Genomic DNA, 22,369 nt, shown 5'->3' on the forward strand with positions numbered 1-22,369 from the left:
TGATGTTCACAATAGGGCTGGAAAACAGGTGCCAGAGGGGTCCTACACAACAGAAACAGTCGTGTAAAAAGGATCGAAGGCCCGGAGGAGGCGTTTGGTATATAAAGAGAGTGTCAAGGAGGGTCGGTTATGCGCTGGGTATGCGGAATGCAGCGGGAAACTTGGTTGGGCATCAGGGGTAACTCCAGAAGGACCCGTTATTGGGCCGAAACGAATTTTGATATATGCAGCCCTGCCGGGTACGTAACTCGACGCAGCAGGGCGCTATCCAACATGCGTCGAGGGTCGATGGCTATGCAACACACGTCAGAAGTATATGTAGACATGAAACAGGGAGATTTCAGACTGCATAGAGAGAGGACTATCTCCTGCACCAGATTTTGTCCTTGACGCCCTGGGCGTCGAAAGGACCAAAACAGGAGTCGAACAACGAAGTTCGGGTATGAGCTTGAGCGGCGAGTCGATGCCTTACCGGGCAGTCTCGCTAGCTGCTGTTACGAGAATGCCCTGATATTATTTGCTGCGCCGCCACTCATGGTGGTTTGTTTTTGTGAGATTTTAGGAATGTTCGGAGAGTCGTCGCTTTTTTTTTTTTTTCGCGATGTGCTTTGAACAGCAGCATCTTGAGGCTCACCAATCATCCTTGTAAAGCAGAGTTTTCTAACGGACTCCTCTTTGCGATGGCTTCATGCTCTGTTATGTGCTGCAGGACATAGCTTTAAGGCGAGTCCCTTCATTCGCGCCATCAGTCAGGAAAACGTCACCCCATACCTAGGTTTGTGGAAGAAAATTTGGAGATGCATTTTGGTGGAGCGTACAGGGGGCGCCCGACGGCAGGATTCCTGCCCGAAGCCCTCCCTCTTCTCGTGAAGAAAAAGGAAGCACAGAGCGTTGGCGCTAAGTATGTATGGCCCTGACCCCATGACGGGCCGGTCTTAAATTCTCGCCCTCCACAGGGCGAATTCTTTTCGTATGTATGCAGCTGGTGGTGTTCTTTCTATGTGGGCGTAAGTCGCCGAGTGTGACTCCGAGTAGCCAACAAAATGCAGCCGAATCTACCAGAATGAAGGACAAATTACTGGATTGCCACCAAAGCTGATCATTTTACTCTGCATCCGGGTATTCACCGGGAATGCCAGGCTCTGTGTGGGCATTGGTGGTCCAAGTTATGAACCGAGAACCAGGCATCAACTCGGAGATAGAGGAATGTCGTGCAGATGTGATTTGGAAATGGCTGTGCATACAGTAAGATCTGTACTGATTTGATATACAGAAGTATGGAGTGAATACCCTTGTCAAGATATTATTTTCAAGTTTCATGCACCTTATCCAGAGATGACTTGTTGGTAGTTGACATAGTTGACATGGCAAAAGGTTGAGAGAATGACGTTATACTCAGGGCTTCAACAACAACTTGCCAGTTGTTTTCCTTCCTTCAATATCCTTTGCCAGTTGGAGATGATGTCAACTTTCTCGTTTTGTGAAAGGGTTTAAAGTGAGGGGAGACTGACCATGTGTGCCTGCTGAATGTCTTCAAGCAGGTATGTCTTATAGATACTTGTTTTTAACTTCCCAGTCTCGAGCAACTGGAAGAGTTCATTCATGTATAAGTCAAACTCTTCACGGGTATAAATATAATTGAAGAGAACAGGGCGGCATATCTTGAGATTTTTCCCGGCCAGCATCCTATAGGAACAATATTAGACTGCCTGCACCGGGGCATACGAAAATGATGGATGGGACACTCACGAAATTGGGAATGGAGGCACAACACCACTAGAGTTTCCGAAGAAAACTACAGATCCTTTCCGCCTGGCAGCCTTGAGACTGTCTTCCCAGGTATCCTTGCCCACTGAATCGTACACTGCGTTCACACCCTCGCCGCCTGTGACCTCCATCACCTTATCCAGCCACTTAGCTCCCTCCGTGCTCTTATAATCGATAACCACATCTGCTCCAAGATCCTTGACGATCTGAACTTTTTCAGGCCCCCCTGCAGTACCGATGACTTTGGCACCGGCTAACTTCAGTAACTGGGTCATGATGATACCTGCTCCGCCGGCCGCAGCATGAAGAAGAATCCAGTCACCCTTCTTGACTTCATATGCCTCTCTGATGAAGGAAAGGCATGTGGTACCGGTTAGTAGCACGGCGAGTACCTGTTCGTCAGAGACAGCCTTGGGAATCTTTGCTACTCTATATGCTGGCGGGGTGCTGTACTCTGCGTATCCTGCAGTTCCGATCCATGCAACGCGATCACCAACAGCTAAGTTGTATGGATTCGGGCCGGGGCCCAAAGCAACAATGGTACCCGCGCCTTCTTTGCCCAGGATTTCAGGTTTGGCAGAGTCATATACACCTTTTCTGAAGTACGTGTCGATGAGATTAATGGCAGTGAGGTTGTTTTTCACTAGTACCTCCCCATCCTTGGGAGAAGGGACAGGCAAGTCTGTTTTGTATTCCAGGACCTCAGGCCCTCCTATCTTGGAGACTAGGACCCCTTTCTGAGTAGCTGGAAGAGAAGACATAGTGCGGTAGATGGACGGTGATCCTCTGGGAGCTGAAATGGTATAGCCGAAGCCGTGGAGTCCTCTCTGTACCTGGGAATTGGCCGCGGGGTTGACTAGCGGGTGTCTATAAAGCCTAGGGATGAATGGCCTCCTGGCAACAGCTAACGTAACAATACCTTGTAAACCTGCCTTCATTGAATGCAGGTAGAGCTTGTAGGCATTGGATATATCTCTGGACCTTACGGTTGAGAGACGTTCAAGAGACTTCTCGTGTTCATGATGATGGATGTTGACTGATCACTAAGCATGCGGAGTTAGCCGGTGTTTATCTCCATTTCGGTCCCAAGGACTACGATTTAATCTCATAACCGAAGCTTGGAGTTTACATGGCGAGAACTAGGATGATTCAACTTATGCTTTGCAGGTATGTCTCTGCTGATTGAACGGCGTGGCTAGAGGGTCTACTTGAGACTTGCTTGCAAATGTAGTTAAAGCCACCAGCGACACGCCAGGTAGAAAATGACCAGAGAAAAGAAAATAAACCTCCATCTCACTGTATCAAGCCTCGATATCAGTATCTTCATCTTCATCTTCGTCCTTTCCAGTCCTCTTCGATCCCCAGACAATATGGTCTCCCCTTAAATCCCGAGGCTCTTTCCAGCTCAAGATCCCTTCGTTCGGCAAAGTGGTATAGAACGAGCAATAGGTGGCCATGAATTTGTCGAAATAATGAATGCCACAGCTGAGCTCCCACACGTTTGCATCGACCTTCATTCCAACAAAGAAGTGTGAGAGAAGGCTCTTCTCCACAAAGAATTCAAACTTCATATGGCTGTAAGGGGCTCGCTCTTCACCCGGTGCAAGGTCTTCATCTGGCAAGCTGGGGTCACGCCATGCGACAGCCTGTATTTTTCCAACCGCTTTGAGATCAGGAGCATCCAGTTCGTAAAATTTAGTGACCTCAGTAGATGGAGGGATAACTTCTGTAACTTCAAATCCGTATTCATGCACGAGAGTCGCTCGAAGCTGGTTGGACACGGCCAAGTCTCGGAACTTAACCACCTGCTCGAGGCTCCCTGCAGCAGCAATCCCAAACTTGACTACCTTTCTGGCAGCGGTCATCGTCATGAATGGAATTGTGTTTGAGTTTTCTACCCATTCTCGTTCCTCAGTGTATGTATCGAAGAATGAACCACCAAAGAGTGTACTACAAGCCATGTTGAAGTCACCTGGGGCGTTGGAATCGGCTTGGTAAGTCTTCCACAGCTCATCGGCAGCCTGATTGGTTACTTTGCGAGCGGCCATGATGTCGTCTCGATACTCCGGGCAGACATCATGGTGTAAGATGTAGTTGAGGAAGTTTTTAATAGTGTTAGTTCCGAGCCGGACAAGCTCCTCAGTGTCGATAGCAAAAACTTGAGGGAAAACGGATGATCTATATAGAGGGTCAGCCTTCAACATCCGCCAGTCTAAAGTCACTGGTAAGGAAATAAACTTACAAAAACCCCTTCGCAACAGTTTCAAAGTCAACATTCCATTTCTCACGGTCCTGAGGAATATTAGAGGAAGCAGTCGCCGTTGCAATGGCCTCTGCATCCATGGACTGAAGGTCTCGCTGGTCATTTCCTTCGAACATCTTTGGTCCAACATCGACACCGCCAAAGGCCATGTACTTCGTGAAGATGTGTCTCCTATCAGAATCAAGACGTCGTTTAGCTTGGTATCTCTGTATTGCTGTCTCGAGGCGCCTATAAAGAAGTCAGTATAGCTGCTTGTGTAATTGCGAACGCGTCCCTTTGAGACGTACTGGATAGCTGGCTTAGACCTGATTATTTGAGTTAGTTACTCCTCAATATGGAATCCTCTAGATATGTAAGGCTTACTGGCTGTAGATGGATTTCTCCTCTTCATGCTCAGCAGGAGTCATAGGCGGGTCAACGTAGTACTCCTCAAAACCTGTGATCTTCTTTTATCCGGGAGTTAGTCTCTTCCATATGTAAATACTTATTAGCTGGATAGAACCCTACCTTGCCTTTCTTTCCTCTAGATTTCTTCTTGGGCTTCTTCTTCACGGGGACTGATATGGTCTTATCTGTAGATTCCGCTGTGGCCTTCGTAGCCTCGACTTCCTGGTTCCTATCGGTTTCTTCAGCTTTTCCTTTATCACCTTTACTCATATCCTCCTGGGCTTCGACCTGTATCTGGTCAGAGTCTTCATTAACCATCTTTTTGGGACGATGGGGTAGGTCAATCGGCATATTGTTCAGGGTTGAAGTGCTGCTAGCAGCGGCGTCTGGTTCAGGGGTTGCTTCCATTTTTACTGGGCTCCAAGTCAGATCTTCCAGTAAACGGTTTTATGAAAAATGGCTTGAGGGTGAAACGTCCTTGGATGCTCCTTTGTAGGTGGCCAAGGAGATGTTAGGATACGTCTGAATGTTCCTCAGTCAAGTCATAAATAAAGAAACCGAAGCAACTGTTTCAAAGAGCGACTAAATTATTCACTCTATTTGGCAGAGTCGCTTCACTTTTCCTTCGCCTGGCCTATCTTCTGGAAAATAAAAATCGAGAGTGAAGAAGAAATATCGAATATGTAAAGGAAGAGTGAGAGAAAGAGAGAAGAAGTAGTCTTAACTGCTTCAGTATTTTTTTGCTAGCCTCTATACCTTCTTTGTCTGCCTATCGCATAGCTGCATCTTGTTAATGCAGCAAAGCAAACAACCTGGCCACTCAACAGTACCACTTCTGAGATGGATATTGAATATTGTACAAAAAGAAAGGAAAGAAAGTAAACGGCCATTTGCTACCTAGGTTAATCCCCTGCTACGACAGATTGGAGTATTGCTGGTGCAATGCTGCTGCTACAGGCCCTGCCAACGCTCCGGCTCAAAGGCAAGGAACGGGTTTCTTCCTTAATGCCAGATCCAGAGATACCTGTAACGTTGAGCCGAGTTGACCTTTTATAGATGGGTTAGACCAGCCAGCCTCTAGAATAACAGGCGGTTGTGGCAGAAGTGACGGTCGAAGCGAGAGCTGGAGGCACGACTGGTCTGGCAGGGATGGAGCTCTGAGCAAGGGTATCGAACCCCTGGTTAACAGCAGAGACAACGGACTCAAAGCCGCTAGCAAGGGAGTCTTGGATGTCTTGCACATGCTTTTTAAGGTCAGAGCGAAGCCCCCGCAGCTTATCGATAACACGGGAAACCTCGACATCAGTGCTCTCCACATTGCGTGCGGTGAGGGCCTACAGCAGGACCTGGAGCTTGAGGAGGGGGTCTCCAACACTCAGCAGGGAATCATTGGAGTTGAGATCTTTGCCCTCGAGCCTGGAGAAGGCCAGCATCCGCTTTATGTCAGGGTAGTTGTCCACGGTAATTTGACCCAAGGAGTCGTCAGAGCCCTGGTGACCGGCAAACTTGCCAATAAGGGCCTCCAGTTGAGCCGCAATGGCAGCAAGGTTAGGACCTGTGGGCTCCGAGGGGTTGGCCGCGCCAACAGGGGTAGCCGGGGTAGGAGCAGGGACAGAGGTGGCAGTAGTGGCGGTGGCAGGGCCAGGGCGCGCACCCTTGCCTTTCCAAGCGGGGGGAAGACGCTCAAAGGCAAGGTCGGATAAGTTATCAACCGCAGGGGGAATCAGAGCAGACCGGGCCGTTTGAACAAGAGCAGGCTCAGCAACCACGGTGGCAGGCTTAAGGGGGGTGGCACTGGAGGCTCGACGAGTTAATCCGCTTCGCTTATTCCGGAAGGATTGCTGAGCAGTCTTGAGCGTCGCGTAGGCCCCCTGGATGATCTCGTCCTCGTCCTCGTCGTTGACAGCCATGGTATAAGTCTGGTGGGCTCGAATCTTTGCTTGTGCTATAATCGCCACGTAAAAGTTATTAACAAATAATAACTGGGGTTTGCCAGCCTCTTCCTTGACCTGTCCGAGGCAGATTCCGTGATAATCTTGAACCCCATGTCCAAATATTAAAACAATAAGTTGGTCGTCATTCTGGTCAGCTATTCGACTTTGGCGGTAATAACAACCAGGGTACGAGACCCTTCGGCTTCTAGCCACCAGTGAGCATCGAAAGCAAGCTTGGTTATATGTTCTGACAAACTCGTTCCAACTATGAGGCTAGGGCAACTCTCTTTGGTAGTGTGAAGCTGCCATCGGGCTCTTTGCAGAAGTTGGAGTTGAAGTTATGGCCGTAACGCAGGTTGAGCCAAAATCTCGTATAATGGATTCAACTTCTATGGCTAGAACGAAGAACGAAATCGATCCCGTTTTTCGAAGTGGCTTTCCAGTCAAACAAATCTTAGATTTCTTTGCTCAGGCTCATATAGCGGGTATTCATGAGATGCCCGTTGAGAGAGCTCGGCTTATAAGTCCACGAGGCCGAGAAGCTATAACTTGAAGAACGGTAAGTCGCTCGTGGGTATTCAAAGTAAGTAGGGGATATTTATCAGGATAATATTGGTCAAAGTCTTAGAGTACTAGCCAACTCTTTCATATTGGTACATTCAACCTGCGGTGTTCCTTCCGGAAGCCCAATCAATAGATTTGAAGAACCAACACAAGATGAAGCCTGGCCTCCTTAATCAATCTAAGACCGACATGTTGTGTTGATAGGACTCTATAACATATGCATCTCCCGGATTGTATTTTGGGTATAAGGCTGTTTGTGCACAGTATAAAGGAGAATAAATAATTTCAGGGGCTAAACCGAGTTTTCCCTTATATCTCGGCCTATGACGTCATAGCTGGATATCTGTCGTAATAAGCTTTTGGTCACTGTCAGGCCAATCAGCGTTCACTCCATCACAAGCAACCCTCAGCTGCTGCTTATTTTGATATTTGTGATCCAAGCTTTGACAGCTATAGAAAGAGCCTGGTAGAGCTTGCGGAAAGCTCTGAGTCCATACCAATGACCTGGCCCTTGGCTTTTGTACCTTGGCTGTGCTCCACAAATTGGCCCAGTGTATACTGACAAAAGAGGAGCCAGATCTTTTGTTTATTGCTTTGACCCGATCGGTTCACTCGCTTAATGGCCTATATTGCCGTACTGAAGCTATTTGCCGGCTTTAGATAATTATATCCGTACATTCATGGTGAAGATGAAGACCAGCTGCGCGTGTCGCATATGTTACCACGAAGGGCTGGATCGATTATTTAGGGCCTGTTAATCTAGCTTCCATTCCTGCTCGATTATATGGTAATTCGTTGTCAAAATATATAGCTTGGCCACCTAACCACTAGTGTGGACTCTTTTTTTCAGGTAACAAAATCATTTTCATTGCTAAAAGATTGCTGAAAGGGTCTTTGGCTACAAAGTGCAAATCTCTCTTATAGATATTGAAGTTCAATGTGACGTCAGCCAAGCCCACAGTTAGTTACTCAGCATTGCTGCTGTACAATCCAAGAGCGTCAACAGAGCAAGTCGTTTTCTGTACGGAGTAGAAATTCAGCAGTTATCCATTTAGTTATTCTCTTCTATACGCGCAATTGTTGAACGAAAGAGTGTTACTACTGTGGTTGATTGATCCATTTAGTGTCTTTACCTACCTAGGTACTCACTTGGCTCCCATCGGGTTGCTGAGGTCCGACGGTACGGGGTATCTTGCCATACAACAACTTTTGACCAGCTGTCAGCTCCTATTCAAGGATCTCAACAATGCCTCCCTCGAAGAGCCAGAAGCTCGATGAGGATGACTTTGTGGCGTTTGATCATGCCGCTGCCGGACAGTAAGTTACTGACGTTGAACGACGGATATGGGGCAAGCGAGGTTGTGAGCTCATCGTTGACTGTTTATTGCCTGTATTAGTGAAGGTGTCCGCTGCGATGAATCGGGTTCTCTCATAGCGAAACCCTGCACCGAGAAGGAGATCCAGTTCTATGAATCGAGCGCCAATCACCCGGCGTTTCAGAAATACATGCCTACGTTTATTGGTTCGCTGAGTGCTGGTGCCTCCAAGGAGGCCCTTGATTTATCCAATGCCCATGCAGATGCACCGCTGGTTATTACTTCAGCCGAGGCACCTGTGGAAAAGAGTTCGCTGCCTATGGAATTGGCGACTGAGACAGATAGCATCGCCATCACTAGGCCAGCAAAGAAACCGGATGAGCCATGGGTTCCGTCTGGTGGTAAGAAGCTCGAGACCGGCCTGTCAATCGTCTTGGAGAATATTACCGATGGCTTTGTACGGCCAAATGTCCTGGATGTTAAACTTGGTGCGAGACTCTGGGACGATGAGGCTGTTCCCGACAAGAGAAAGAAGCTCGACCAGGTGGCTGCTGAGACGACAAGTGGGAGCTTGGGATTCCGCATTGCGGGAATGAAGACATGGGTTGGAGAAGGCAAACCACTTGGAACTGACGCCGATGTTACTGCAGAATATCTTCCTTCTACTGCTAGCGAGACAATCAAGTCTAAGGCGAAAATCACCGAGTCAGAGGGCTATCTTCGTTTTGATAAATGGTATGGTCGAGGTTTCGACGAGAATAACATCCATCAGGGCTTCCAAACCTTCCTCGCCTCCGCTAAGGCCGGTAAGGTGGATCGTTCAGCTTTTGTCGCGGAGAGGGTTGCTACCGAGTTACGAGCGATACAAGCCGTCCTGGAGTCGGAGGAGAGCCGCATGTACTCCGCTAGTGTTTTGATTGTCTATGAGGGTGACCCCGAAACGTTTGAAAAAGCTCTCGAGGTAGAGCGCGAGCAAGCCAACAAGCCAGAAGATATATCCACTCGGACTACGGGCCATGGAGGAGACAACGATGAGGAAGTAGAAGAGGAAGATGAAGATGAAGAAGAGCTCCCCAAAGTCCATGATATTCGCCTAATCGACTTTGCACATGCCAGTTGGACGCCTGGCCAGGGACCGGATGAAAACCTTCTGAACGGCCTGAGAAACGTTGCGAAGATCATGGAGGACCTAGCCAAGGCCTCCAACTAGAGCCTATGATGATACGAAAGAGAATAGACTAGATGTCGCTTTATGACTGCTGAATAGATGAAATGATACGACTTTTCCTCCTCTCTTACTCATTTGTTTACACCGTTCACGTGATGAGAATTTTGATTAGTCAGGATTATGAGCTTAGTCATTTCTTTATTGTTAGGTAATCAACGCCGATTTCATTCTTTTCAACTTTCTATCAAGAGGTCAACTGCGCAGTTTGAAATTGGGATTGAGGATTCAACCATTCAAGAGGCAGCAATCATGTTTCCCACTCGTGCCCTATTGAAGCGGTCCGCATGGAAGGGTAAGTATACTACGCTATTCTTCACAGGCTAGAACGGACTGAGCTAATCTACGTGTGTTCAGGACCAAATATTGTACCGTACGTTGGAAGAGCCTACAATCAGCATTGCGATATTAGATAGCGTCGTTTCTCATACCAATTCTAACGATTCTCTCCAGTCTTCCGCTGCCAAAGACTATTCCTCCTCCACCAGGAACACCAGCTATCCGCACGCAGGCCAGAGCAGCTACCATTCTGCCCAACTTTGTCGGATTAAGATTCGCAGTTCACACTGGAAAACTATACCAGGAAGTTCTGATTACCGAGGAGATGGTTGGGAGAAAACTTGGAGAATTTGCGCCGTATGTACTACTCCTGTGTGGGGGATTCTGTTTCGGATATCAAATGCAGCGGTGCCTTCATGCTGGAACATAGCACTAACGGAATACATCCTTAGGACTCGAAAACGATTCACCTACCAACACTCAAAGAACAAGTAAATGTTGTGCTCTGACGGTTCACGCAAAAGGATGAGGACGAAGAGTGGAATAAATGCGTAATAAGACATTTCTGTATTACAGGGAATGGAGTTGCAGATGAGCCGCTACATGGTTGCTAGCTTGCTACCAGCTAGCTATCTGGTCTATTTTTTTCTTTTTTTTTATATATCTTATATTTTATTGGTTATTGGGCGTTGATGTCACTTGGTTGTTTAACATGAAGAGCGATAGCTTATGCAGCATGGAAGGAACTGCTGAGCACCTGGCTGATCATTGTATTACTATCGAATATAGAAGCTGTATATTATAACATTACAGAAATTGGCTATCCAGTCTACTGGAGATAGTATCCATTATGCTGAGATGGTACTCTAGTTTATAATTCTGCTTGGAAAACCCCTGTATTGCTCATGGGTGATAGATGGCCCAAGGAGTCAATAGTAGTAACAAATGCCTAACTCCCTTTTTGAACCTGATTTGCCCACCTGAAAAATGCGCCTTTTCAACCCATGAATCAGCAATGCGCCAGCCCGGTCACCATGAGAAGCTCTGATTAGTTAAGCCCGGGTCGAGCTAGGAAAATAGAACGGGGGTATCCAGATGATCTGTGGAAAGATCGGGAAAAGATATCAAATGGAGAAGAGGCTTTGGAGAATCCTACCGATAGAATATAATTTTTACCGGTAGAACTCACCCCTCTTCACACTAACTCCATACTCACCAACAGCCATGCCTAAGTCTTCCATAGTCAGGACGGTCTTTCCTTGAGAGCCTCCTTGGCCTCCGCCTCCAAAGCCAGCACGTTGAACACCAAGGTGCAGACCACCAGCACCGGATTTTCCCTTGGTAGATACTTCGCCAGTACCGGTAGCACCAGCAGCCCCCGCACCACCTGGCTGACCACCCTGAGCTGCGCTGCTTAGACCTGCGGTGACATTTATGCTGCCCATGGGGTTATTAGACGATGCACTGTTAGAGCTACGGATTCGGGAGTATTGGTAAGAATCCGCAGCAATGTCTGCAATGAACTTCTGTGTTGCCAGGGCTAACAGGCGGGCAAGATGAGGGGGAGTGTTGTTTGGTCCAGGTCCTGGTGGCGGGAGGCCTGCAACGGTCAGATAGTGAGCAGTAACGGCGTCTGGAATCTATGGTCACTGGCGTTAGCATGGCGTCGTCAAATTTACCAGAGTGAGAATTTAATACAAACATACAATAGGCGCATAGTCATCCATCTGGCTGAGAAACTCTCTCAGGCTAGTGTCTTTCTTCGAGGGAGGTACTATCGACTCGAGCCCGGTTAGACCAGGCGCAGGCTCAGGAATGCCTGGAGCAACGGTTGCCGTTGAGGTAGCAGCAGCACCGCCAGCAGTACCGCCAGCCGCCTCTGGCACCGTAGTCTCTTCAGCTTCCGGCTCTGTTCCCCCCATGGTGATGTCTTCCGTAGCGTTGGTGTCTTTGATATCAGTCCCCTGAGGCCTTATATCACCATCCTTTGCCGGCGATGATGTACTCCCTCCTTCTCCGGTTGCAGCCACAGCAGGTTCAGACGGATTAGAGCTGGGCGACTGCTGCTTGATCACCGGCTCAGAGCTGTCTTGATCTGCTGAAGCAGTTGTATCCTGTGGTAGAGCTTGAGATATCTGTGCCTGTGACGGTGGCGAAGCCGAACTGCTGGCCTTTGGCGCTGGACTCGCGGACTCCTGCGCGACGGCCTGCGATGGCTGTGTGACGCCCACCTGATTCGGCTGTGGTTGTGGAGGTGGTGGCTGCGATGAATCTGATTCGGCCATGGTGATGTGTCTGCTCTGCTGTGTATGGACGTATGGTGAAGGTGATAAGAGCTTAACGGCAAGGATGCGGTGAGCTGCCGGCTGCGATGCGTGTGACCGGCGGTTCTCTGCGCAGCGGACGGTAGGATAGCTAGGCGCCTTTCTTTATCATTTGAGGGATGCAAGACGCAGCAAGACGTAGCAGGACGGAGATAGATGGGATGGGATGATGCTGGTGGTTTGACAAGATGGCGAGATGGATGGCGGACGGTGAGGTGAAATAAATATCTCCACCGACGATGCTGGAGCTTGCTAGTCGCCTCACACAAAATTACCAGCCTGCCAGCACCGTATATCAACCTCGTGAGTTACTGTCACCAAGAGTTAACCTTTACGGAGAGATATAGGCGCTGCTTATGGGCGCTATGTTGACGTTTTTCGATGTTTCCCTGCGATAATATGGCTGAGAAGTCGAACCTGGCTGCTGCTCGAGGCGAACAACTGGCTACCCCTAAGAAGTTACGTACGATGAGGCAAACAATCTCAAGACGGTTTGAAGAGAAGTCAATGATATGCATAGGGGATTGGTATATGATATGATACTGAAGAGTTGACGAGACGCTGTAAGAACATTCGTGATTTATGAAGACGACATGCAACGCTTTCCTGCCAAATAACAACCACATCCAACTACTCCGAAGAATGACTATGTCGACGCATGTGTTAAGTGTGAGGAAGAAAAAGGAAATGCAGGTATGATAAGGGGTTACAACGAAGGGTCCACGTAATTACGCTGGGACTCCATCTGTAGCCCTTCTGCTTTCTCTTGGGTGAGACTTTGATATAGAACCTGTTCAGCCGATCGTTCAGCTGCATGCTGGTCCTGGTCGTCTTGGTGATGGGGATGGTGGTGGTGGTTGGGAGGTTCCTGTTGCTGCGTGGGGATTGCTGGCGTGCCGGGCTGCGTGTTAGGATGCGATTCCACGCCCCCGATAGAAGGCTCTACTGACGCCGAAGCATGAGCTCCGGCGAGGGCCATCATCCCCTCTATCCCTTCAACATGAGCTTTGTCCTCTTCTCCTTGCTGCCGTTCTCGTTCTCGGGCCTCTTGCTTCGCTGCCTGGGCGGGTGCCCTTGTCTTAAGTTCCCCTGTGACAAACTTGAGATAATAAGGGACCTCAATTCCGCTCTTTAGAAAGAAGAGCTTGAGGTTCCGTGCCTTGTCCTTGAGTTGGACTTGGTTACGGTCCTTGAGAGCTTCGCTAATGGTGCCTCCAGGGCCAAACATAGACAGTATTTGGCTCCAGTGGGGCCCCTTGACACGATCTAAGCCAGCCATCAACGCATTCTCCTCTTCCGTGGTCCATGGTCGTCGCTGGCTGGGAAGTCCTGCACGGCGGCTGCTCGGTGACGACCGTGTTGTGGTTGCAAGTCTAGCACGCTCATACAGTATCTGAGTAGGCTCAGACTGTGAATAATGAGGGACTCCTGGCATGTACCCATATGTTGCAGTTGTAGCATGATTTCTCCCCGTTGAAGGTTCGGTTGGCGTCTGCGGGCTATACTGTTGGAACTGGAATTGGCCTTGGAGGAAAGGAAGATGAGATGGTTGTGGTGAGCCAGTAGTGGGCGTAGGGGCATAATGAGTATATGAGGGCTGGATACTAGGCTGGCTCTGCGGCGGAGGTGGTGGTGGTGATGTAGAGGTCGCCTGGGGGGCTGGCTGCTGGACTGGGGGTGGAGGTGGTGAGGATTGAGGGGCAGTTGGTTGGGTGTATGGTTGTGCTGGCTGATAAGTCTGTTGTTGTGATTGCTGCTGCTGCGGCTGCGGCTGTTGGAGTGGAGGGCTGGTTACAGCACTCGCTCTCCTTACACCCTGACCTTGGAGCGCAATCTGTGCGGCACGGGCAGCCCGAGCAGCGAGATCAACCCTCCCGATTCTGCGTTCAATAGGGGCAGGCTCAGGGGGTGCCGGTGGGGCTACAGGGAACTGTGTTTCCAGCGCAGTAGCAGGAGACTCTACCTCCTCTTCCTGCGGCGAAGTTGGTGACCGTGTCTTATTTGGCCGTTTGGTCTATGAAAAGGTAAGTATATTCATCGGCACTAGAGTTAAAAGGGGGCTGGGGAACAAACCTGTGTGGTGAGGGAGTCGATGTTTTTGCTAACATAAACGCTGATGTCCCTCAAAAAGTCCTGCCAAAGGTATTTTTCTGGCAGAGTATGAATTGAGTCTGGGTTATTGATCTCTCCTAGGAGGATATCTCGTCGCGAGTGTGCTCGTTTGACGAAATCAGTCTCACTTGGCGCCGGGTGTCGAGTGCCCGGTCTTCGTGCCAGTAAATTGACTCCAAGATGGTCAGGGAATAACTCATAGAGAATTTCAACTTTTGGCCGAGCTGGATTGTTCATTGAGGCGATAAACGTCTGCGTTTTTAGTTCGAGAAATAAAGCAGCTTGGCTCTTGAGTAGCCGCCCTCCCTCGGGAACAAATATATCAAGGAAATTGTCGTGAAGCTCGGAAAAGCCAATCTCTTGAGATCCGAACAGACTGAAGACAAAGGACGCTAGGTTTGCTTTTCGAACCACTTCTACCTGGCTTGCGTCTGTGAAACCTAGCTCCGACGCGGAAAGGAAGGGTTTACTTGTGGTATAAACTTTCTTCGTGTGATCAAATAGAGAGCGTAGGGTAGAGTAGGATTGAGAATTCTCCGACTGCGGCTCAGAGACAAGTGAAGTCAGATCTTGGAAGCTCGTGCGCGCAATGAAGCAAAGAATTTGCGTAGACTAATGGTCAGACCAGATATTAGCATTTGCCAGCTGCAACATAGATCCAAGGCTGTACCTACCAAGTTATCCAGTATCGGTAGACTCTGCGCCTTTAGATTCGAGTTTGCTTTAAGCAAAGCAGCATTGGAATCAACTGGAATAGCTTGCTTGCTTGTATCTTTTCTCCTCGACTGGTCAAGGAGATGAGATATAGCATGAGCTACGCTTTCAGGTGAAGCCGCATGGGTTGTTGGTATACGTAAGTCCCCAAGCTCTTCCTTGACCGGACCGGGCTCGACGCTTTGGCTTGTCCCGCTCGCTACATCGCCCTTCACAGGGAAGTATGATTCGCTGAGAGCGAGACGGTGACTCTCAAATGGTATCGTTCCCTCTTCGGCAGCATCATCGGCAATGTCAGCGCCGGTAGGGGTGTCCGTCCGCCGTCGCTTTGGATCTGGGGCCAAGGATGCATCGTCATCTTGCAATGGATGCGCTTGTTTCGGTTGTTCTGTGACAGACTCATCTAGTCAGTTCCCATTTATACAACAGTCAAACGCGGGACAAAAGCCAGGCAAGGAACAAGCCCAAAACGTACCATTGGAGTCAGGGACAGGTGTCGCAACCGAAGCCGGTCTCACGGCGGCCGACTTATCGTCTATGGGGGGATCTCCAGCTTGCGGATGATCGGTCATGCTGACTGGCTGCCCTTCCGGCATCGATATAACTTCAGGGCTGCTGCTATTCCCAGATCAAGCAGAAATGAGGGTTTAGGGATAGGGCGCGGAAGTAGGGCTCTGTTAGGGCTTGGAGCCAAGCCCCTTCTTTGGGCGTGTTCTTAGGGCTTTTCCTTCGCTCGCCCTAACTAAACCTCTTTAAGAAAAGTCGATCAGCAGCCCCACTTTAAAGTTTGTGCTTACTTCAACGTCTTGCTTATGTAAGTACTCAGACGGTCCGGGTTAATGTTCATCCAGCGGCTAGAGCTGACGTCCAACCAAGGGTTCCAATAGTCAAGGGCGTCATTCTCTCAAGCATCGTGAGACCGACATGGGACAAGTTTTTGAAAGGACCCCCAATGGATACCATGTAATATCTATGCTGTTAGATATAAATTATTATCTTCAGGGCAGATATATGCTCATAGATGCATATATCTGCCCGATTCCACCCAGTACCCCCTCGACTGTCGAAGGCCATATAATACCTTATTTATATGCCTTGGGTTACTCGCCATCAACCTTTTTGTGAGCTAAGCTATGTATACGCCTTGAACCTTGGTTTCGATAGAGTCTATGACATAGAAGACTCCGGCTTCGATGACGCCTATGAGCCCCTAAACTCTGACTGCCGTCATCGACTTGAGCTGAAAACTACTTGGGATAAGCATTAATGCCCGTCCTCGCTGCCATCCCTCTTCATCCCAAAAATATATTTTTCAGCACCTTCTACTTTGGTCCTACACTATCAGCTCAAGACGGTTATATCATATTATCAAGGCGGTAATATTATTTCGATATATTACAATCCGCGCTTCTTCCCATCTGAACTACCCGAAGTTCGAACAGCAACCATGCTTTTCATCAGCATTCTCCTCATCTTCTTTGCTATGCAAGCATATGCCCAAGACAACAATCAGCAGTTAACCTGGGGATCAGTCGTCTTTACAATAAATGGAGAGACTGTTCCTCTCGGTGCTGTCGGGGCCAACTCTCTCACTCCTGTGGGAGCGCAGCAGCTCGCAGGAGCAGGCCGTACCTTTCGTGAACGCTATATTACATCCAATAGAAACCATGGTGTAGCCTTTGCCGACATTAGTTGGCTCTCTACTATCCTGAAAAACGATGAAATCGAAGTATCATCTACACCAGAACCCAATGTGGTGACTTCTGCCCAAGCTTTCATGCAAGGACTTTACCCTCCCCACCGGGAGCTTTCTCTCTCGCGTGGCCTTATGAGTTATGCAACAGACGACAACGGCGTTTTCATTGACTACCCTCTCAACGGTTACCAGTATCCAATAATTTTGACTTATGGCGCAGAAGATCCCATGTCTGCACATATGTCTGGACACAAGAACTGTCCAAATCATACCAATGCGATCCGATCATTTTCCGCTTCTAACGAGTTCCATGATGTCTTCGATAGTAGCCAAAAATTCTACTCAGAGATGTACCCTCGTATGCTTTTCGGCATCTACCCTCGTGAAATGGTCAGCATCTATCACGCCACTACTATCTATGAGTACCTCAACTACCAATACACCTACAACTCAAGTGCTAGAGGTATTATTTCTCGTGCCGATGTTGATACAGCTCGCCAATATGCAAGCCAGTGGGCACACGCAATCTCTAGTGGTGCCGACGTCTATTGGTCTCCGGACAAGGTACTTGCCATTGCAGGTAGATCTCTTGCCTACACTGTTATGCGCGCACTTGAAAAGAATGTGAAAAGCAAAGGTTCACTCAACAAGCTATCTCTCATGTTTGGAGGGTATGAGCCCATGATGGCTTTCTTAGATGTCGTGGTCTCAGACCCATATCGCGAGAGTTTGAACGGTCTTCCCAACAACGGCGCATCCATTATGATTGATCTTTTCAGTATGGCGAAAGATGGCATTACTAAATTTCCCGCCGACGAGTCACAGCTGATGGTTCGGCTCTCGGTCCGCAATGATACTAATACCTCCAACCCTGAAAAGCAATTTAAATCATACCCGATGTTTGGAACCAACAACAAAGACACTGCAATGCCCTACAGAGATTTTGCCGATAAGATGGTGTCCAACATGATATCTACTTCAGAATGGTGTCGCTCCTGTGACGGTAAAGAATACTTCTGCGAAAAATTTACCGAACAAAAGTCCGAAAAGAAGTGCAACTTCAAAACTCTCCCCCCACTCGACACTGCCGCACTCATTGTCCCTGGCGCAGCGTTAGGTATAGTCTTTACTTTCGTTACTTTCTCATTTTTAATGACCAATTTTGGTCGGAGACTCCGACGGAAACTGCGACGAAGCATCACCAATCCAGGAAGCCTCCGTGATGCCTGGGTGTCGTCTCCACGAAGCATTGCTTCAAGCAACAAAACTAACGCAACAAGTTTCAACGAGGACATCGAGATGCTATTGAATCCCGCTACCAAGCCAGTCAAGCCTCGTGACACTGTTTAGCAGGTTTCCTTGAACGCTTGAAGACGATATTAAAAGCCACTAGCTATGCAAGAGGCAGCGGATACCACAATACACTGTGTTCCTTCCTTTTTATCCTTTGCTGTGGGTGCTTATTATATATTGGATTATAATTTCCTTTTATCATTCCTTTATTCATTTCTATAGTTATCATAGTATATGGGCTGTTTTGATTTCACATTGTGTTTTAATACCTAAATTGGAGATATGTTGGCTATTATATAATAGTATTAATGAAAGTTGTGTTCGTTATTAATAATTTCTGAATATATGAATAGAAGAATGGGAGAATAAGCATGGTGTTGTTCCTTGGTGAATACAGTGAATAGAGGGAGAGCTGGCAGAAAACATCCTAAGGGTGGACAACAATAGTAAAATGGGCGCGTCTAGGGAAGAGAAAGACAAGCAACCTCCATCACTTATCTTCATCACTTATTTTATTTCTCTCTTCTTCCTTCTCTTTGCTTCCGTCTCACTTCTTCTTTCTTTTCTATATCACAGTGACTCTTCCTTCCAGTTTCTTTTTGCTCCTCTCCCCTGCCTTCCAACAGAAGCCATCGTCTACTTCATAGCAAGAAAACCACCTCTTCCAATCCACCAGAAAGCTTCGTTTACCTTTACTCCATTGCCGAAAACGACGTTTTTTATCGTCTCGTCAGCTCTAGAGCTCTTTGAAATCGACTCTGTTGCAAAAAGGGTGCGCAAGCCTGGCTTTCGTACCAGGTTGGCACCTTCAAAACGGCCTACCAAAGCTGCACAATAGCGAATACACTCGTCCCTCAAGGCCACGGCCTCACTTCAGTCAGCAAGCTGCCTGGAGATATTCAGATAGCTATCGATACCGGGGGAAAAGGAAAACAGGTAGTTGGCTTAGGATCCAAATATCTGCCGATTATCTTGATAACCGAGAAAGTGAAAGCAACTGGAGATTGGATACTACTTTATTATCGTATTCCTGAAATTATTCCGTTGCTAGGATATAAGAAACCAAAGTCATGGCTACGGTGCTAGCTCAGAGTAAAGGTAAGTAAATAGATGTACCACCTGGGGATACACAAACCAGCCTAACTTGGTTCTGTTTCTTATATAGGTTCATCTTCGATCTTCCGAGAAGCAGTTAATGCTGGTAATGAAGGGAAGGAAAAGCCTCGACTGCGGGTATATGAGGATTCGGACATAGGAAAAGGCGGCCCCTCGCCTTCCAGCACGATCAAGCTGCAGCCTAGAAAGTATGACATTGAAACGTTGTTGAGCATCGGGAAAACCGTGGGGAAAACAGGTTGTCCCAAGCGTCTAAACTTGAGTAGTTTTTATGGTAGTGGTAAGTGAGGTGTCATTTCTTCGCCCCAAGAGGTTGGTGGATATCCTAACTCTGGTGCTGTATAGGTCGGAGATCACTAGGCTCTGGGTCCTATGTATTGCGGGAAAAGTCGATCAACCATACCAGGACATCAACTGATATGTCTATGGACTCAGAAGCAAGCTACCACACCACGCAGTCTTCGCATTTCCAATTCCCATCTCGTCAGCCAAAAAATGCACCTGAGGGAAACACTGCTCAAACCAACGAAGGATTCGCTCGATTTTTGAAAGAGCATGCTTCACCAAAACATCATAGGGTCACTGCTGGTGGCCGCATAGTTCCAATGACTTTGCGTGCTAGTCCCACACCAGAGTTCAAACCTGCCGATAAGGGGGTGGATCCAGCAAGCAGCCAGAGGCCGGGAGATTCCCATTCTCCTATGTCCGCTAAGGGCGACGAATCAAAGGAAGATACCGGAACTATGAGGCGACACCGTACTCGAGCCACGATGGACCACAGTGGCCGATCGGAAGAGGGTCGAAGACGAGATTCAGCAATCAGTCAAACATATAAGAGAAATACAAGTAAAACCACACCCCAGTATCAGACACCTGTGATAAGTGCGACCGTTACTGCTAACCCAACGACGCCAGGCCAGATGGGAGGGCTAAACTTCGTTCCAACCCTAGGAAATGGTGGGATGGATGGAATATCTATGACACAAAGCCAGACGGACCAAAGTGCATTCCCATTCACTGGCTTTCAGCCGTACTACTCTCCAGCGGGTATCTCTCAGACAGCTTCAGACCAAGCCCAGGGAGCAGCTCAAGCTCAATTTATGGGTCCCGCTTGCAATATTGCACCATATCCAACACCGCCTGGACTAGGAATGATAAATCTGGCGCAGATGTATCAGTTACCGGGAGCCTTCAGTCCTCTTATCGGACCTATGGCATCAGGTCTAAATATAGGGCAGACAATTACCCAGCCCACTGATTCACGCGGTCTAGGCAATATGCTGGAGAATGCTATCCAGGAATTTGAAATGATCTCCGCACAGCTATCAAACTTGGATCGCTATATGGCTGTGCATACATGGGACATTGACCCCGCTAGCAAAAAAATTCTTGTAATTCAGCGAATGGAGCTGGTTACCAAGCTTGATGCAGCTAGGGTTCTCAAAGAAAATATTGAGGTGGTGTTGCGATCTAGTGGTGGTAATGATCCAGCGATTCCGGCAAAATTTCAGCAAAAGTGCTCAAATGCAGGTGCCCACGATTTTATCACGGCTCCACCATGTACGCCAATTATGACTCCTCAAGGAGGATACTACCATCCCGGATTAACGAACACTGGAGGCAGTTCATTTAGCATGAGTGACGTACATGGCTTCACCTCTCCGGTTCAGACAACCGAGTCTCTGTACATGTCACCAGAGCCGTACTGTGATAATGGGTTCTTGGCCAACATGCCAGTATCTGGTGCCACCACCTCAAACAACTGGTCAGTATCTGGAGGAAATACCATGGGTATCCTGGAGAGACTTGCAGACGATGACGAGGAGGATGATATGAGAATAATCACCTCAGCGACTGGACAGGCGATTGCCGAACCAACGCGGACTGCATGCTTCCACCCTGACCTGAGTGCCATCTACCAAAAAATCGAGGCAGCTGCAAAGCGCAACGAACCCCTGGGGCCTCTCTTCCAGGAACTAGCCAAGGTTACAGCACATATAACCCGGTTAGGCACCAATAGAGGCCGCAACCCTGATATAGCCGGTTCAGGTAGGATCGAAGTGCCACGCGGACGGCCCAGCGCGCGACTGGAGATCGTGGACCCCAAGGCACGACAAGCCACCGCTGTTCAAACTCCCAAACCTGTCAAAGCGCCCGCTGCTAACGCTGGGTCCTCAAAGGAGCCAGCTCGATTTAAGAAGCTGAGCAAGCTTCAGCAGAGCCCGCTCTCGTTCACTCCATGCAAGCAGCACTGCCGAAAGCACGACTCGAAGAAAGTGGAGACTCTGGCAATCGAGCAAAAGGTCAACGCTCATGGGTATTTGCCGCCATTCGATGGGGGCGGGGATGTGGATGGGAGCCAGGCCCCCGGACGAGCCAGTCAGACGGAGCTCAACAAGATCGAGGCTGCAAAGCCAGCGGCACCCTGCACCGAGAGTACATGGATGGACTTGCTTCGTACCAGACCAAATGCCAATCCGATGGACGTGCGCCGGTTCTTTAAACTTCTCCGCGATGAGGACTCTGCTGCCCTTGACAAGTATCGAAAGGAGGGCGACAGACGAGCATTTGGCTAGCGGGTTTTGTTCATACATATCTGCTCTCCACAGGCCTTCCATGTCTTATTTACCGCATGTTTCTTGTCTTCGCTTCCTTTATCCTTTTGCTCTTGCGTTACAAACTTGATAGTAGTTCCTAGTTGATGACATTGACGACGTGATGAACCGTCCTTCCCCCCTGCCGAATTCGATCGTTCCAGCCTCGAAGTTGCATATATCTCTTATCCAGTTTTTTCCACTTACCTTGCTTTCTTCCTTCCCTTGCTCCTACTTATCCCTTTCTCTGTTTGTTTACGTATGCATGCATTGATAGTTCGCGGAAGTCGAAGCGGATGTGCAGAAGCAGGTTGATTATGGAGGCCAAACCGCAAGCAACATGGTAACTAACTAGTTAATTATAGACTTGGTAGTCAAGTTGAACAATGGAAGCCACTATGATTTTACCATAGCCATGGGAGTAAAGGCCGATGCGAGTTCCATCCAGAGTCCCCGTAAATAAATATAAGTGTCCATCTTACCCCTGGTTATTCCATCCCTGTCCTGTCCTGCCTCATCCCTGGCGTTTTTTTCGGTCTTTCTGCGCTTGCTCCAGGTTTTGATGTCAAGATTATGTAAGCAGCTACGGAAGAAAAAGAAGAGCCTCTGCCAAGACTTTCCACGTGAGTTCCAAATCGAGAAAGGCGAACCGCATGTCAACTTTTCGCCTCCTTTTGTTCGTTTTGATAGAAGAAGACGAAGACGAAGACGAAGAAGAAAAGCGACTCAAGGGGGCGCATCAAAGAGAGCAAATAGAGCACGGAGAGAGAGAAAACGAAGACAGA

General features: G+C 48.4%; 10 protein-coding genes across 10 annotated transcripts; 4 read left to right on the forward strand and 6 right to left on the reverse strand.

Moving 5' to 3' along the window:
- Window positions 1–637: 637 nt before the first annotated feature.
- Window positions 638–1,154, reverse strand: MGYG_03265 (hypothetical protein; the record flags this gene model as incomplete). The annotated part of the gene is made up of 3 exons (XM_003175696.1): window positions 638–716; window positions 819–997; window positions 1,080–1,154. The coding sequence occupies 3 exons, from the start codon at window positions 1,152–1,154 to the stop codon at window positions 638–640; spliced, it is 333 nt and encodes a 110-aa protein (XP_003175744.1).
- Window positions 1,155–1,490: 336 nt separating this feature from the next.
- MGYG_03266 (quinone oxidoreductase) lies at window positions 1,491–2,528 on the reverse strand (the record flags this gene model as incomplete). The annotated part of the gene is made up of 2 exons (XM_003175697.1): window positions 1,491–1,686; window positions 1,750–2,528. 2 exons carry the CDS (start codon window positions 2,526–2,528, stop codon window positions 1,491–1,493), a joined length of 975 nt encoding a protein of 324 aa, XP_003175745.1.
- A 540-nt stretch (window positions 2,529–3,068) lies between these two features.
- On the reverse strand, window positions 3,069–4,825 carry MGYG_03267 (hypothetical protein; the record flags this gene model as incomplete). The annotated part of the gene is made up of 4 exons (XM_003175698.1): window positions 3,069–3,945; window positions 4,010–4,258; window positions 4,394–4,476; window positions 4,538–4,825. 4 exons carry the CDS (start codon window positions 4,823–4,825, stop codon window positions 3,069–3,071), a joined length of 1,497 nt encoding a protein of 498 aa, XP_003175746.1.
- A 653-nt stretch (window positions 4,826–5,478) lies between these two features.
- MGYG_03268 (hypothetical protein) lies at window positions 5,479–6,327 on the reverse strand (the record flags this gene model as incomplete). The annotated part of the gene is given in 2 exon segments (XM_003175699.1): window positions 5,479–5,751; window positions 5,764–6,327. The coding sequence occupies 2 exon segments, from the start codon at window positions 6,325–6,327 to the stop codon at window positions 5,479–5,481; spliced, it is 837 nt and encodes a 278-aa protein (XP_003175747.1).
- Window positions 6,328–8,161: 1,834 nt separating this feature from the next.
- Window positions 8,162–9,441, forward strand: MGYG_03269 (inositol polyphosphate multikinase; the record flags this gene model as incomplete). The annotated part of the gene is made up of 2 exons (XM_003175700.1): window positions 8,162–8,232; window positions 8,313–9,441. The coding sequence occupies 2 exons, from the start codon at window positions 8,162–8,164 to the stop codon at window positions 9,439–9,441; spliced, it is 1,200 nt and encodes a 399-aa protein (XP_003175748.1).
- A 267-nt stretch (window positions 9,442–9,708) lies between these two features.
- Window positions 9,709–10,230, forward strand: MGYG_03270 (mitochondrial 37S ribosomal protein RSM19; the record flags this gene model as incomplete). Its single annotated transcript, XM_003175701.1, has 4 exons — window positions 9,709–9,751; window positions 9,814–9,829; window positions 9,910–10,092; window positions 10,188–10,230. 4 exons carry the CDS (start codon window positions 9,709–9,711, stop codon window positions 10,228–10,230), a joined length of 285 nt encoding a protein of 94 aa, XP_003175749.1.
- Window positions 10,231–10,907: 677 nt separating this feature from the next.
- MGYG_03271 (hypothetical protein) lies at window positions 10,908–12,020 on the reverse strand (the record flags this gene model as incomplete). The annotated part of the gene is made up of 2 exons (XM_003175702.1): window positions 10,908–11,375; window positions 11,442–12,020. 2 exons carry the CDS (start codon window positions 12,018–12,020, stop codon window positions 10,908–10,910), a joined length of 1,047 nt encoding a protein of 348 aa, XP_003175750.1.
- Window positions 12,021–12,765: 745 nt separating this feature from the next.
- On the reverse strand, window positions 12,766–15,481 carry MGYG_03272 (telomeric DNA-binding factor trf1; the record flags this gene model as incomplete). The annotated part of the gene is made up of 4 exons (XM_003175703.1): window positions 12,766–14,073; window positions 14,133–14,783; window positions 14,846–15,273; window positions 15,361–15,481. The coding sequence occupies 4 exons, from the start codon at window positions 15,479–15,481 to the stop codon at window positions 12,766–12,768; spliced, it is 2,508 nt and encodes an 835-aa protein (XP_003175751.1).
- Window positions 15,482–16,332: 851 nt separating this feature from the next.
- MGYG_03273 (hypothetical protein) lies at window positions 16,333–17,931 on the forward strand (the record flags this gene model as incomplete). The annotated part of the gene is made up of 1 exon (XM_003175704.1): window positions 16,333–17,931. One exon carries the CDS (start codon window positions 16,333–16,335, stop codon window positions 17,929–17,931), a length of 1,599 nt encoding a protein of 532 aa, XP_003175752.1.
- Window positions 17,932–18,944: 1,013 nt separating this feature from the next.
- On the forward strand, window positions 18,945–21,566 carry MGYG_03274 (hypothetical protein; the record flags this gene model as incomplete). The annotated part of the gene is made up of 3 exons (XM_003175705.1): window positions 18,945–18,972; window positions 19,040–19,270; window positions 19,336–21,566. 3 exons carry the CDS (start codon window positions 18,945–18,947, stop codon window positions 21,564–21,566), a joined length of 2,490 nt encoding a protein of 829 aa, XP_003175753.1.
- Between the last annotated feature and the right edge of the window lie 803 nt (window positions 21,567–22,369).

Source organism: Nannizzia gypsea, genomic scaffold, assembly GCF_000150975.2.
Source record: "Nannizzia gypsea CBS 118893 supercont1.2 genomic scaffold, whole genome shotgun sequence".
NCBI lineage: Eukaryota > Fungi > Ascomycota > Eurotiomycetes > Onygenales > Arthrodermataceae > Nannizzia > Nannizzia gypsea.